Source organism: Psilocybe cubensis, chromosome 4 (genome assembly GCF_017499595.1).
Source record: "Psilocybe cubensis strain MGC-MH-2018 chromosome 4, whole genome shotgun sequence".
NCBI classification, from domain to species: domain Eukaryota; kingdom Fungi; phylum Basidiomycota; class Agaricomycetes; order Agaricales; family Agrocybaceae; genus Psilocybe; species Psilocybe cubensis.
In genome coordinates this window covers 2,435,242-2,450,411 of record NC_063002.1, presented here as the reverse complement: position 1 = coordinate 2,450,411, position 15,170 = coordinate 2,435,242, and the positions used below count along the sequence as shown (strand labels likewise).

The 15,170-nt window shown below is 46.2% G+C and overlaps 3 protein-coding genes across 3 annotated transcripts; 2 read left to right on the top strand and 1 right to left on the bottom strand.

Annotated features, from left to right (window-relative positions):
• Window positions 1-432: 432 nt before the first annotated feature.
• Window positions 433-9,594, top strand: JR316_0004992 (uncharacterized protein; the record flags this gene model as incomplete). Its single annotated transcript, XM_047890756.1, has 29 exons — window positions 433-936; window positions 1,013-1,134; window positions 1,184-1,478; window positions 1,527-1,692; window positions 1,742-2,111; window positions 2,167-2,699; window positions 2,756-2,833; window positions 2,890-3,024; window positions 3,077-3,142; window positions 3,207-4,028; window positions 4,976-5,299; window positions 5,349-5,476; window positions 5,537-5,629; window positions 5,693-6,115; window positions 6,172-6,453; window positions 6,519-6,560; window positions 6,616-6,762; window positions 6,821-6,916; window positions 6,976-6,984; window positions 7,037-7,087; window positions 7,216-7,263; window positions 7,323-7,382; window positions 7,451-7,486; window positions 7,540-7,701; window positions 7,766-8,301; window positions 8,356-8,794; window positions 8,901-9,086; window positions 9,151-9,435; window positions 9,496-9,594. The coding sequence occupies 29 exons, from the start codon at window positions 433-435 to the stop codon at window positions 9,592-9,594; spliced, it is 6,537 nt and encodes a 2,178-aa protein (XP_047750517.1).
• Window positions 9,595-10,561: 967 nt separating this feature from the next.
• Window positions 10,562-11,266, bottom strand: JR316_0004991 (uncharacterized protein; the record flags this gene model as incomplete). The annotated part of the gene is made up of 4 exons (XM_047890755.1): window positions 10,562-10,723; window positions 10,776-10,868; window positions 10,918-11,052; window positions 11,102-11,266. The coding sequence occupies 4 exons, from the start codon at window positions 11,264-11,266 to the stop codon at window positions 10,562-10,564; spliced, it is 555 nt and encodes a 184-aa protein (XP_047750516.1).
• Window positions 11,267-11,576: 310 nt separating this feature from the next.
• On the top strand, window positions 11,577-14,941 carry JR316_0004990 (Mechanosensitive ion channel protein Msy1; the record flags this gene model as incomplete). The annotated part of the gene is made up of 9 exons (XM_047890754.1): window positions 11,577-12,121; window positions 12,181-12,607; window positions 12,656-12,731; window positions 12,779-13,521; window positions 13,580-14,001; window positions 14,056-14,090; window positions 14,142-14,247; window positions 14,303-14,518; window positions 14,575-14,941. The coding sequence occupies 9 exons, from the start codon at window positions 11,577-11,579 to the stop codon at window positions 14,939-14,941; spliced, it is 2,937 nt and encodes a 978-aa protein (XP_047750515.1).
• Window positions 14,942-15,170: the final 229 nt, after the last annotated feature.

Below are 15,170 nucleotides of genomic sequence, written 5' to 3'. Positions count from 1 at the left end.
ATATCTACACACGCATTAGTTCCATACGTACGTAGGGCTGGTTACCGTAGACGTCACAGCCTAAGTAATCGACGGTGGGGCGGCGGAATGATTTCCAGGGTTACAGGCACCTACTTGCCCTTACTATGGACAAAATGGCGCTTTCTTGGGGCGTCCTTACTTTTATAAAGCGTATTAATTGTACTTGGAGGTCAGACAAATTTGAGACAAAAGTTTGAAACAAAAGTGGAAAGAAACGGGCCATAGGTACGTGCCTGAAAAATGGAGGCGGATTGGAGACCGTTTGCATGAGGTGCGGGTGGAATTGACATTCTGTATTTCAATTTCTCGCCGAGTCCCGGTACGTGCCCGTTATTGTTATGCTCAGCTGCCCAGACTAATTGGTTGTCATTCGTTCTTCCGCTCTCTTTCCCTTCCATCCCCCAATTTCCGATGCCCGCAGAGACCAGAAGTAAAAGTCGTACAGTCGCGTCAGCGCCGGCCGCTCCTCCACCCAAGTCGCTCCGGCCGGTATTGCGTCGCAAGGTAGCAGCGTCGACGCCCTCCCCGACCCAGGGTTCTAAACGCCGGATGCCTCGTACAGCAGCAACTTTGGGGCAATCGAACCCTACATTTCGGGCTTCTGACAACCGCATTCCGCCACATCCTCCCTCTGAATCCATTTCTACGACGGGACGTCTAACACCTCAGACCGATGCGACTATTGAACAATCGGATGTCGCTCCTCCTTCTCACGACAACCGCATTGAAATTGACCCTCCTGCTGATTCTCGCCTTATGACGGAACTTGTCGGACGCGACCCTCAGCTTCCGGTTTTATATGAACTTAAATCACATCCTAAAGTCGACGACCCCAACGCCCGGATCATCCTGGGCATTGCAGATTGGTCAATGGACGCGATGAGGCGTAGATTTCATTACTCCGCTAATTTGAAGGTACCGAGCACTGCAGCAGAAGGACAGATGCAAGGCGATTGATCCCTTTCTGTAATTCACCCGCTGGCATTGACAGTTTTTCTATTTTTCAGGAATGCTATACATAAAACCAAGCGACAACATTTTTTATTTAGAACGCGATAGATACGGTTCGGGGCTTCCTGGAGACGATGTACTTAAATCCTGGACACTGAGCAAGTAAGGATCTTTTTTTTTGCATTTGATTTTGTGATTAAACAACCGTCAGACATGAGCGAGATCCAATAGACCTTCAAGAATGCCGCAGACTTCAGGAAGAAATCTTGGGGCCTCAAGAACTTATGTCTTCGCAGAAACCCGTTAAGGACACAAACGGAGAGTACTCGGGGGGTATTCAGTTTGAACGAAGCGATCGCGCAGTTAATATCAAGTCCGGTCCTCGATGCTACACCCTTGGATCAACCCTACAGGCACAGAAATCCCTCAGCGCTCCAGGAGTTCAGAGCAAAGTGTATACTCAGGCCAGGGATTATGATCTGCAAATGCGGTTCAATATACTTCAAGTACGTCGTTCGCTGAACGTTTTACACGTCAATTGATTGCATTCTCAGGCTGGGGCAAAAGCTGGTATTGAAGGAGTTAAGAAAGCATCCAAGCATTTGTTCCAGCGCCTGAAGCGTCAAGCCGAGGTGGCCTCGCTAGCGCCAGTAGGATATGATGATAATTGCGTCTGGCCGTCTTGGCAACTGAATGTAGCTCCTGGAGTTCCACAGCATGGTGTGTCCCGCATAACTATTATACAATCTGAACTTCATTTTTGGCTTAGATGTTGCCTTGGAATCCTCGCTCGGAAAATTTGGGATGGCACATGTTGACGCTGCCGACAGTTCAGGTGCTCCAACTTGTATGCACGTTCTCAGTCGCTACAGGGCCGACGTGGCGCCTGAAAATTTTTACATTTTATGCTGCGGATTGGCGTATCTCATGGAGGAGTTTTCCGTCATATTTTTCTCTGGTCTCCATTTCCATGGAGGTCATCAACCCATTTACGTCCAACAACCCAACGAAATCTACTATCGCCTAACTCTCATCGGTTACCCTCCTGGTCAACTAATTGACGGGGTTGATAGCGTCGCTTTTGCGGCTGGAGTTAATGATACAACTTTTGCCATCGGTATTGAAATGCGAAATCCAGTGTACGTCTGTCAGCATAAACGTTACATCATGCCCAGCATCTTAAATGAAATTTAGGTCGCACAAATTATCGAAGACGCCAATGTGCAAGCAAGCTACATGGACTGCGGACGGAGGTTCTTTACTTTCTCCTAAGGCTCATATCAATCACTTCAGTCGACTTCTTCTCCAAGCAATCACGCATTTTGCCCGTCAGTTGCCTCCGGAATTGATTCCACGCGTTGATAAATCGTTAGCCATGAAAATGGTTTCTGTGGTTATCGATAATAAGAGAGTTACGGCGGATGAGTGGGATCTGGGTCCCGGATGGAGAGGCGATGATGTCAAAATCGGTACCGACTACTCAGGCATCCTTAGTGGATTAGGCGTTTCATCCATCGAGGATCTTTCGTCAGAGGATCTTGCAAGGCTTTGTAACTCGGATTCTATGTCCGAAGCACCGTACGGTAACGTTGAACTCCAAGAGGCTGTACAAGAATGGAAAAAACACATGGAAAGCTCAGCAAAGTCTATTCCTTTGTGTGTAACCGCTGGAGACCACGACGAAGAAGCCGTGATTGGATTACAGAGCAAAACAGGTTCGCGCAAGGGTTAGTTGCTTACTTTTATTATGCTTTCATCGTCCTGATAACTGACACATGCACAGGAGCGGTTAAACGGGCACGGACTAGGGATGTTTCTGAAATGGATTTACATATCAAAAAGCGTAGAAATACATCACAACGTATGTAAAATATTATTGTCTCCGTCGAGTTCAAATATCTACAAGCAAAAATTTAGAAACCTTGACCTCAAGCAAGGCTCGCCGAATGAGCCATCGCAAGGATCCCGAAAGCGACTCCGGGCCAGATATCAATCTGAACTTCGAAGACAATCTATATGGAGACAGAGATTCTACGGTCACAAAATCGAAAGGTTCGTCAGTTCAAACCTTACTAAATGTCCGCTGTGCAAACAAAACTATAAGCTTCCAAGAAAAATGCTGCTCCTAAAGAACGAATTACCCGGCATAGCAGTTCGGTAACATCCCTAGGTTGGTTCAATTTTTCCGCTGTTTCAGCCTGAATTCAAGGTTTCTGACCGCTTTTTTTGTATAGGAACAAGCAAATTTTTGAATGCTTTGAGGCCAGAATGCATATCAAAAATTTTGGCTGCTTTAAAACGCCTCCCAATCGATAACACTCCCTCTCAAGGGCAGTCAAAGTGGCTTGACGTGTCTTTGATATCTGAAATTCTCAGTCAGCCTGTGATTTCAGGTGACATTCGTAGAGCCTGCGAATTATACGCTTCATACAGCCAGAAGAAGACAATTTCGAAACTTGATCTCCAATTCCAACAAAAGCAGCTTCTCCTTTCCAACGTTCTATTATGGGAGTGGTTGGACAGCGTCCTCGAGCAAGCCTATCGTAGCAAGGACGACATCTCAAATGGCTTGGGTGTACTGGTTCGACGGGTTGAAGAAGTTTTGGCTGTACAAACAAATGCAGAGTTCGACGCCGCTTCCTTTATCAGCGGGTTTCAACCAAGAGAATCTGTTTACGTCTACGCTCCTCGATCTTTTAAGTATAACACCGTTTCGAAGACCTGCGTTCTGCAATTTTGTTCGACCATCCTTGAGCACTGGTTTAACTTTCCGCCTGTTGACTGCCGATGGACTGCTTGGTTCATTCGCGAGTTGATAGATTATCTGGGAGAAGAAGTTCTCATTTTGGATTGCGCATGGGAAGCCGGCCTTCACATCAATCAACATGTTCTTTGTCGCAGCAAGAATGTTGTTATCAAGCAGGAGCATATCAAAGCGTGGTCTAAGACCTATCTGTCTAAACATCATCTTTGCAAGACTAGTCATTCACAAGATCGACAACGGCTGGTGACCATCAACAACTGGGCTACTTCCCAGCTGACTTTACCTCTTTCTGGTATGACCACACTGCTTTCTAACCTGAGTGCTTCTGACAATTTAGCAGATATTCAAATTTGAAGCAGCCGGGGAATAATATTTGTAGCATAAACGCATGTAGGTATATTATTTCTGCTCCAAAGCTTTATTGTACTATAAAATGAAGATTTCCGTATTGCTACGCTTTAAAGAACGGGGTTTCGCTCCTCCTATATCCTTTCTAGGCAAGTCTTCAACAATAAGGGTATCCTGCCGTTTTACCCCGCCCTTCATAGGATTCTGGCATGAGGCTATTGCTTGCTGTTTCGGAGGGACGGCAGGTTGTACCTGCTGCACAAAGGCATGCCAAAGCGGGATTGATTGGACTGGTTTTTTCTTAACTTGATGCGGCTGTTTGCTGGACGCAGCGTGGGCTGTTTGCTGGAGCGATATACAGCCGCAGACGCATTCGACAGTGGGCAGCTGGCGGTAAGCAGGTTCCGTGGGTGTAGTATCTGAGGAATTGGTTGGCTGCAAGCAGGTGCTATCAACCGAATCCGTATTCAAAAGGCCCGCCATCGGAAGTAAAACGCAACAAATGCACGCTGGGCTCGCTGGTGGTACGTCGACTGGGGCATCGGGACGTTTACCGTCTGCAGAATTGACGCAGTTGTGTTTCTGTATAGAATTTTAGCCCAATGTCATCGGTTGTTTAGGTAACATAATGGCCTCCGGAGAAATAACTCACGTTAAAGGACATGCTGTATTTGTCAGGACTTGGGCTTTTGGGACTTGGAAGTTGAAATCGACGCAAACCGCCCGGTATACGCTTAGAACAACCTCACGTGAGCGTATACCCCAAACATCGCGCCCCCGCGTATAACGCTACCAAATAAGGACTAGCGTATATTATCTTTTAGCTGGGCAATGCATCCGAGTTTTTCCGCCAACGCTTCGTTATATACCTCTGAAACTTCAACTGAACAGTACACAGCGACTACTTTCGCCTCCTAGCTTCCATGCCGCCGAAATCATCGAAAGCATATCAAAACCCGTCCAGGGCCGCCAGGCCTGCAAAACCCCTAAAAGCAAACCCCGACCCTTCCGCCGCGAGGCCTGACAACTCCTCGAAAGCAAACCCCAACCCTTCCACCGGGCCTGAAAACTCTTCGAAAGCAAACCCCTCCGGGGCTGAAAATTCCTCGGAACCCCACCTACTTTCAAGAGAAGAGCTGATTAAGCAATTGGCTCAGAAAGAAAAAGAGTTAGCAGAGAAAGACAAGGTTGTAAAAGACCTGAAATATCAATTATGTGCGTGTTGATTTTAAAATGACGGATTAAATGTTCTAACGCAAGGTAGCTAAAGACCAAGAGGATGATAGGCTAATACCTCGTCCCGTTGGCCAGGCAGGACGCGGTGAGGCCTTTGGTGGCTTTAACCTCGAGCTTGCCATGGGATTGACAAAAGAACATTACTTGCGTCTCAATGTGAGCTTCTTATGCAGATGTTACGTGCGCCCATGATGACCAAAATGCCGTTGTGTTCAGCGGATAGTCAAGCTAGCTGCCTTCCAGTACCTGGATGTTCGCCAACCGTTTAGACGTCAATCAAGAGACAAGATAAGATGTGCAAAAGAACGCGTATGTGATTCACTCAAAAACTATTTAAGCACGTATAATCTACTAACTCCCAAATGAGTACAGGCTATTAAAAATGCCAAGGTCTTTCGCAAATATAGTCACGCCTGGCCCATCGACGAATTTTTGAAACAGTTTCTTAGCCATTTTTCTGCAACAGCCACCAAAGATATAGAGGATGAAAAGAACTCACAGGAGAAACCTGACCGAGAAGCCATCAAGAAATATATTAAGGCGTGTGCAACCATTCAGGGCGCTCGTCTTGAGGTCCTTAGAGATGAAGCTGGCGATGGAACGGCTGCTAATGACTCTGGGCCCATTGAAGTAGAGATGGACAATATTAGTTGCAGCTCGGACGACGAGGAAAACTTCAATAATGTCTTCAACAACGCGAAAGATGACGAGGGATGCTCCAATGACAAGGAATGCTCCGACAACGAGGATTTGGCAGGCAAGTCCAAGGAACACCATCAAGAAGATACTACTCGTGTAAGTTGGCGTTAATTTAATGCATGCCGGTGTAATTGACCTTGGAGTGTGCTTAGGAAAAGGCATCAAAACCCGCGCTGAACAGCAACAGTGCAGAATCAGCTAAACCTCAAGATTCTCGCACAAAGACCGGTCGGCAAAAAGAGCGTCACGTCTCCCCTTCATCAACTCCCAAATCCAAGCCTCCTCCACGATCGATTATGAAGACCCCTGGATCTGTAACGCGTAAGGCACGCAAGCTTAAGTTTGTTGAGAGCGAGAGCGATCAATCCGATGAAGAGGACAAAGTCTTAAATTCAAAAGTGACTGCAAAGGCCAAGGCCAACAAGGGTGTCAAGGTGCTCTTTATTTTCTATAATTTTGCCTCCCATTCTTTGCTCAATGTTTATATGGGAAAATCCAGAATACAGGCAAAGAGCCGCTTCGTTCTAACTCTGAAATACAGGTACCAAGCATCATGATTATGCCGTGGGTTATAAATTTAACAGAATGCTATCTAGAATAAGAATACTGCCCTTCCTGCAATTGGTTTGACCGCCTTGCCCAGTCCTGTGCAAGAAGAAGCTTCCACTCTCAAGTTCCACTGGCCAACTGCGAAGTCCAAAGCAGGACGAAAACCCGGTTCTTCCAAGCCTGAAGCTCACAATGTGTGTGTTTTTTTTAAGTCCAATGTTTTAATTTTTATGCCTAAACCCCGAGTTTCAGGAAGTTGAAAAAGAGAATCGAGCTCCGGCCCCAGAGCCTCTAAAGGCCTCCACACAGTCTGACCCCAACGCTTCAAAAGAGCGTACGTCTAAAGAGGTATGGCTCATATCTTACCAACCGCTGCGCTTCATTTTATTGTACATCTTTATTCTCAGAAATCAAAGGTAGGAAATACATGCCTTCAGTATACAAACACCGCTGATGACTACTGTATAGGAGATTGGCTCTTCCACAGCTACTTTGCCGCGTAAATTTAACGGTACCGTAGTTGGTAACGAATGATTTTTATTTATTATGCTAATTTTTTGCTACTAACAATTTACTACATTCTAAGAGGTGTGCTATCATTTTTGTTTTTTTTTTCCTCAAAAGGTGCCTTATTCAACGTACTCTAGAGCAAAGTAGTCAAATCTTTGCAATCTATACATGAGATTAAGCGTATGGTATGTATTGTTTAATTGGATGGCATATTGTTTACTTTATCTAACTTCACATTTTGCAGAAACGCTCGGCTGAAGCAGCGAGTCTTGAGGCTGAGGAACTAGCCAAAAAGAAAGCAAAGGTTTGCATTCGAAAATGTGCCGGTATCTTTCTACATTTCTAACCCCTGTGCTCGTGATATGCGCTCAGAAAAATGACGGTAATAACGAGGTATCACAATCAACGGTAAGTCTACACACTCTATCTGTTTTTTGACTGAAAGATCACCGTACCTTTAGACTATTCCGCCCAGCGAAGACGCTACTTCTGAGGAGAACACGACATCCCAGGCCAAGGCTACATCCCAGGAGAACGCTACGTCGAAGGCTACGTCCCAGCCAAAGGCTACGTCCCAGGAGAAGGCTACGTCCCAGCCGAAGGCTACGTTCCAGAAGAATGAGGTACAGGATTGTTTCAGTGTCGACCGTCTCTATTGGGTATATGCTGACCCTCTTAACGGTCTAGATCGTATTGGATGGCTCGGATTACCTTTCTATCAAATCATGCCCTCATCAAGGTTGTTCTAAATCCGACGACCCCCATCACACAATCCCGCCTGAAGATGAGATAGATATTTCTTTGAAAATGATAATGAAAGAGTATGCCGTTGCGCGTGCCCAGTTTCGCCTTGCCAACAATCGCAACCGTCTCAAGGCAGCCCAGAATATGTCCTTCAAAAGCCAGCTCCTCTGCAGCCACCTTTATTTCAGATCCAAAGAGAGACTGACAAGTTCGCTGGATGCTGCACGCAGCAATGGTTGGCCGGTGGCCGAGATTGATTATGACCAGGTAGCCAACCGTATCGCTGAGCTTCACGTAAAGCACAATTTCCCTATGATATTCGAAGGCTCCGGCACGGATTGTGCAAGATTCGAAACATCTCTGCCATGGCGAAGATTTGTGGGCTTAATGCTTCTTAAATGCGAAACCCCAAAATTATCATTCCTAAATCAACTAGACAAGAGAGCGCCGTATTGTTATAATGTGGCATCTGCAGGATAGTACGTTCATTGCATCTTCCAATATATTATCTACGTAACTAAAATATTGGCTAGCTATGGTCCTATTGTGCGTAGTCTGATTGCAAGCTATTGGACTCAGCTTGTTGTAGACGGCGATTTAAACTATGTTACCGAGTTGCTCGTCGACAGTACGTTTGACATAGGTTTGTACAGACTCAAATCTCCGGTGGAACAGATCTCTGGACAAGAGGACGCTTTGGCAGCATATTCGTCAGAGGATGCATATAGGTTTTGGGATGAATTCACAAATTTATCAGAATCTGTGCGTAAAAGTCGTGCGTTCAACGCTGAATCATTTTTCGACATGGTCATGGTCCCCCACGTTGTCAACCTGCTTATTATGGAAGATATGAACTGTGCCTACGATGACGCCGACAAAATTCGGAGGGAAAGTGCATCATTTGGGAAGTTGTATCACGGTCATCTTGACGATAATGATGAGATGAATTCCGTGGATAACTTTCTACATCAAGTTTTTTCAGCACTTCTAAAGCGAAATCCTCAATATCTTGAAGTATTCTATCGTTTTTAATCTTTGCATTTATTGCCCTTTGCTTAAACATTCTTTCTTCTTTTAGGCCCCAATAGAGCAAGTACAACCGAGGTGCCATACTCCTCAGCCATCATGCCCTATTCCTCAAACTCCGCTCCGAGCAGCGGGGGGCAGTAATTCATTACAAGCCATGCAGGCGCAGGCGGAAAATCAGCTTACATCAAAACCCCCACGCCTCCAGCGAAAAACTCCCTGCAAGCCAGCATTCAATGTATGCTCTTAATTTTGACTATAACCGCTTTTTCCTTCTGCTTATACTTGTGATGATTGTACAGTCTGCATATTTGTATGGCGAGCTTTCTACTATTACTGAAATCTCAATGGATGACGAGAATCTCCCCTCAAAAAGCAATAACACCCCGAACAAAAACTCATCAACAACGGTCAATAATGAAACTCAAACTGATCCTGCAAACCCTTCTACGGAACCCAGCACCAGCCCAAATGCCCGCAATGGAGGTGTTTTGGCTGACAATTTGTCAAAACCGGTTGACGAGAAGGCTGGAAAAAAACGTAAGAGATGGGCTGCGGATCCTAACGAGGGCGAAAAGGAGAACTTGGTATAATCATGTTTTAATGGTCAGTAATATTTGCTAACATTTAGATCAGCCTCTGCGTAGGTCTGTCCGTCAGAAGCATACCACTTGAAGAAGGAAGAAAGGGCTGAATACGCCGCCGCTACTGTATGCACTGACGTCGGTGGCAGTCTTTCTTATTAGTTGTTTTTACTGAACAGGATATTCCGTGAGGCTATTGGGTTATTCCCCTAACATGTCCTCTTTTGCTTTACTTTAAACCTTTTTAATGTATCTGGCCCGCGTTTATACTCTTCTACTGCTTATTTGCAATAAATTCTTTGCTCGCTCTATCGTCTGATACACTTCAAAATCTGCTGTACTAAAATTCATCATATTAGGATGGTTTATAAAACATTTATAAGAGCTGTTAGCCTAAGCACTGAAATATGGTGCTTGCCAAAGCACTAAAATATGATGCTTGCCATATCCTGAATATGGCGTGTGCCAAACACCAAAACATGGTGGCAGCGATACCGTGCTTGCCTAAGCGCCAAAATATGGTGCTCGGGAACGCGGCGCATGCCGAAGCATGAAATATCCGGCATGCCGCCATACCCCGAACATGGTGCGCTCCAAAGCGCCGAAATACGGTGCTTGCGAATATGGTGCGTGCCGAAGCGCCAAAAAATAGGGCTTGCCGCCCTACCCAGAATATGGTGCGTGCCGGAACCACTAAATATGGGGCGCTTCTAGGCTCGCTCTTATCCGAATGTCGTCAACCCAATTTCTGCCCCGTTCATTACATCATGATTTAGGGCGACTTTGACAAATAACTACCGGCATAATTTGCCGCAAATATTTTGGTATTTCTGCTGCGTGGCAACACCATATGCTAAGGAAAATGGTCCATTAATAAATATTGTTTTTTATTCCCACAGTGGCCTTCTTTTGACGCATGTCGCTGATGGGTGATTTCGAGCTGTGCATCGAAGCTCCACACAGTACAAAGGGAATTAAAATTGGTATATGACTATTATATGCATGTACATGACAGCATCCTGTCTACAGAGCTCCTATTAGCATAAAGGTATGAATTTAGTAGGGTATGAAAATGAACAAAAAGGAAGTAATGGCGACAGGAAATGGGGTATGGTAGTAGCTAATATTCTCAGTTGTTGACCCGAACACCGTTGGGTTGTGTGATTACAGTTTCTGGAATGGCGGTCCCTACTTCTTTGGGAGGAACAGAGGTTGGGTCAGGAACCACCCTGGCCGCTTCTTCTGTAGCGGAAGGGCCCTGCAGTGCTGCAAGTCTTGCATTACGGGTTTTCTACAGACAAATGTCGGATGTGAATTTCTTTGATGGTACTTGGTGGGCATACCGTATGTTCGTCATTTGCTTTCATAGCCTCATCGACCCTGGTTGTCTTGGCCTGGAGTAACTCTCTCATCTTGGTGTGTTTCTTGGTCGCCAGCTTACTAAGAGTCAGTCGGATGCTATGCTCGTAGAATTGAAAGCATCACCTCAAATTCATGCTGGGTGTGGGTAACGTGACCGAGAGCGATGTTGTGGGCGTTTTCCGCCCGATAGAGGTTCTTGAGGGTTTTCTGCTCTCTCTTTTCTGCCTTTTCGAGAGCCTTCTCAGCTTTGACAGCAGACTTGATATACTCGATGAGCGCCGAATTTTGAATATACGAGGAGGCATACCTTGTGGGCTTTGTTGGTGTCCTTCTCGGCACGGTGTAGGTCCTTGACGACGTCCTTGAGGCTGCGCTCCTCGTTTTTTGCCTCTTTGACAATTTCCTGTTCGATTTTCTTGATTATTTCTGGAGAGGTGGATTTTACAGATACGTTTCGCGAGACAGTAGCCATGGTGGTGTGAGGAGAGTGGATGGACTGGCGAGTATTTATCAGGACAGGGGCCATGACGTCATAGCTGGGGCGAGTTGATTGGCTGAGAGTGATGCTTCAACTTATTCTCTACTAACACTAGTGCTAGTTGTTCACTGTTGTGCATCTTTCCTTCCACACAATGCAGCATCTCAGATTCACTTGGCGTGTTATTAATAACCTCGCTATTTAGCCGAAGGGGCCCCAACTCGATCACCCTACTGACTTATAAGTCAAAGCATCGCAAATCAATTTTTTACCTCCAGCGGCCCTCCCGCACCCACTATTATCCATGCCTAGTCGTCACAACAACCATGCCCCAGCCGACGAGGCTTCCCATTTTCTTGCCTCTCGGTCTACCTCCGCCGACGATATGGTCCAGGGAATCTTGAAAAATCCTAATCGTGGTCCAGCTGGCCTTGACCTTCGTGAATATCAAGCAGCTGCAAATTTCCCTCTTTCTTCACAGGCTCCTCCCGGGTACATCTCCCGTGATATATCCTCGTCCAGTTTGAACAATGTCATCCAGCAAGAGAAGCGCGACCAGCTGCACTCCGACACCGTCGACATCTCCCTGAACGATCATGATGACCACAAGCATCGGCCTCCGAAAATTGTCCAGTTTCCAGAAGGCTTTGATAAACCAACACCTTTGCCATATCCATTATCTACCCATGATTCGGACATCATGAGCTCTCGTGCTTCGTCTATAGCTGGTACTGACGACGATTCCGAGGACTATGATTGGTCGGACGAGGAAGATCTTGTTGACGAGGAGGCAAAATATAGCAAGCAGATGGGCAGCAAGCCGCCACGTAGAGGCTGGGGGTTTCGCAGGTGAGTTATTTTTTCAGGTTGTACGCTCCTCGATTACCCAATATTTACTTTAACAACAGAATCATCTCACTGCTCTTCTCTTCCCTGATCGGGTCGACTTTATTATCCGCCATACTGGTCACACCTGCATTGCTTGTACACTTTTTCTGGTTCAAACCAGACCCTTCAGACCACCGCCGATATGTCAGAGACAATGTCCAGGCATGGTTTTTCTGGGCAGCATCCAACGTCTTGATATCGTGGTACCTTGCCATGATCATTGACATAATTCCTATCCTGTTCCGCTTTTTCATTTCGGCAGTATGGGGCCACGTTTCCGAATCTATCAAAACGAAAATAGAAACCTACGACTCTGTCAAGGACACCGCCAAACCTGCATTTTATGCCGGAAGTACGTGGGCTAGTTGGGTGATCATATTCGTTCATATCTACAAACTATACGACCAAAACGAACCTGAAAAGAGTAGGGCCCGTTACACGATTCGGGTATGCTGACCCTCTTTCTACAATACAGCCATGACTAACGTCCTTTAGTTATCCCCAGTTGTTGAATTCTTTTTCTTTCTGGTTCTTGTTTGGTGTGCCCAGGGCATGCTATCTCACTTTATTGGTACGCCTATTCGGTGTTTATGTATTTATATGCTGATACTCTTTTAGCTTTTTCCTTTCACCGTACGGCATACAAAGAGCGCATTGAAAGCGTCGAAAAGACTCTGGTAGTCATCGAGAAACTCCGCCAGTACCGTCCCAAATACCCTGCATCAACGCCCAACTTCAAATCAGGAGCAAGGACTCCCATTTTTGGACATCTTGGAATCTCTCCCTTTTCTGATAAACAACACTCCAAAGCACTCACCGGGGCCTTGAAAAACGTCGGCCCACACCCAACGCGCTCAAATACAGATGTCGATTTTCGTGACGACGACGCACATGACGGTGATGTGGAAGATGGTGATCGCACCCTGATCAATTCACCTCACCGTAAACACAGGAAATGGTTTGGATCACAGTCTAGTGCAGATGAACCCACTCCTTCCAGTAAGCACAAGTTGCATTCAACAACCCACCGTTCCAAAGGTAAAGACAAAGTCAAAGTCAAAGATGAAACCATAACAAAAGATGGCATGGAGGTTGAAATCGAGATGTCACCCATGTCTCCTTCGAAGGGGCAGGTGTACTCGGCTACAGCCCCGACAATGCCCAGCCATCTGAACCCGCATCGATACCCACCCACTTCTGATTCCCCGCGACAGAGTTTGGACGGGGGTACGGATAGAGCTATCAGGCAGGCTGCAAAGGTCGTCAAAACTGCCTTGATGCATGACGCTCGCAATCTCGCTGGTAAAGACGGAACGATGGACGGTCTAGCATGGAATGTCAATTCTTCACACGAAGCAAAGGTCATCGGATTAGTCCTTCTCCAAGATCCAATATGAATATCTAACGATCCAAATTTAGAGACTGGCAAAGTCCATCTACATGCGACTCAAGAACAGCGGCCGGACTTGGCTCATACCTTCCGACTTTTACCCTGCATTCCCAGACCACGCCTCAGCCGAAGAGGCCTTCAAAGTGTTTGACAAAGACAACAATGGCGACCTCTCGCGTGCAGAGCTTAAAACGGCGGTGCTCAAAGTCTACAGGGAGCGACGATTCCTTTCGCGGTCAATGCGCGACGTGGGCGAGGCTTTGGCGACCCTAAATAGGATTCTGTTGATCCTCGCAGGAATCGTCTTGTTTTTCATTGCATTAAGTGTATTCAATGTCAATGTTGGCGAGTCTCTCTCGAGTGTGTACACTCTTGGTATCGCCGCGAGCTTTATCTTCAAGAATGCGGCCAGCTCTGCGTTCGATTCGATCATGCTGTTGTTTGTGACGCAGTAAGTTTTGCTAGTTTATCACCTCTTCGTTTATTTGCTAACGGATTCTTTTAGTCCTTATGATACTGGTGACCGTGTTATCATTGGACGTACGTTCTACAACTTCATAGCTCCTTTTCGTTTCTAAGCAAGTTTTACAGAGGAAAACCTTGTCGTCAAGAAGGTTGGCTTATTCGCCACTGTATTTACTCGTTCAGACGGCACGGAAACCTACTATTTCAACAGCCAATTGTTCAATCAATTTATGTACGTTGCCAAATGATCCTTCTGCGCCCATTCTGACGTTGTACAATTATACTAGCCTCAATGTCAGGCGGAGTGGTAAAACATTCGAGAATTTAACCATGCAAGTGGCTTGGACTACACCCCTTACGAAGCTTGATGCACTTGAGAAATGTTTGAATACCTGGTTATCGACGGAAGAGAACCGTTGGTTTGAGCCGAGCACAAGTATAACCCTCCAGAATATCGCTTTCCAAAGGTATCTGGAGCTGACTATTGGAATCGGGCATAATGGGTACGTTCTTTATCTGTTCACTGATGACGAAGGCGTTCAATTTTATACTCTTTCAGAAACTGGCAGAATTGGGGTCTTCGGAATGCACGCAAGACGGCGTTCCACGCGGCCGTGCAATACTACTGCAAACAACTCGGAATCGTAGGGTACGAAGCGCCTCTGCCCATCGTGTACGCGAACCCACAGACGATGAAGTACGAGCCTCCGAGTCAAAATTATGAGGAAGTGCGGTCACCGATGGCCGACACACCTCTCACTGCGGATGAACTCCGGCAGGAAGCTGTGGAGGCGGAGGTCGCTGCTAAGGCGATGAAGCCGACACTTGGATTTTTGCCTCCACTGGAAGACCGCTCGTCGCGCCTTATGGCACGGAAGAGTCGGCATAAGAAGGCTAACCTTGGTGCTGGCAATGCGGATTGTTGAGGTTTCCCGCTCACCATATTTTGGACCTCATGCAAAATTAGAAATTGGTTGAATTGCATTGCTTTACTATCCCGCTTTGTTGGAAAATTACTTCATTTCTTGTTTTTTCTTTCTTTTACTTTTCATTGCCATCGTATAACCACACCTGCTTCGTAGACACATACTTTTTCATTATTTGTATTATTAACATCAGTAGCTCTCAGCACTAGATAGACGCATGAAGGATACA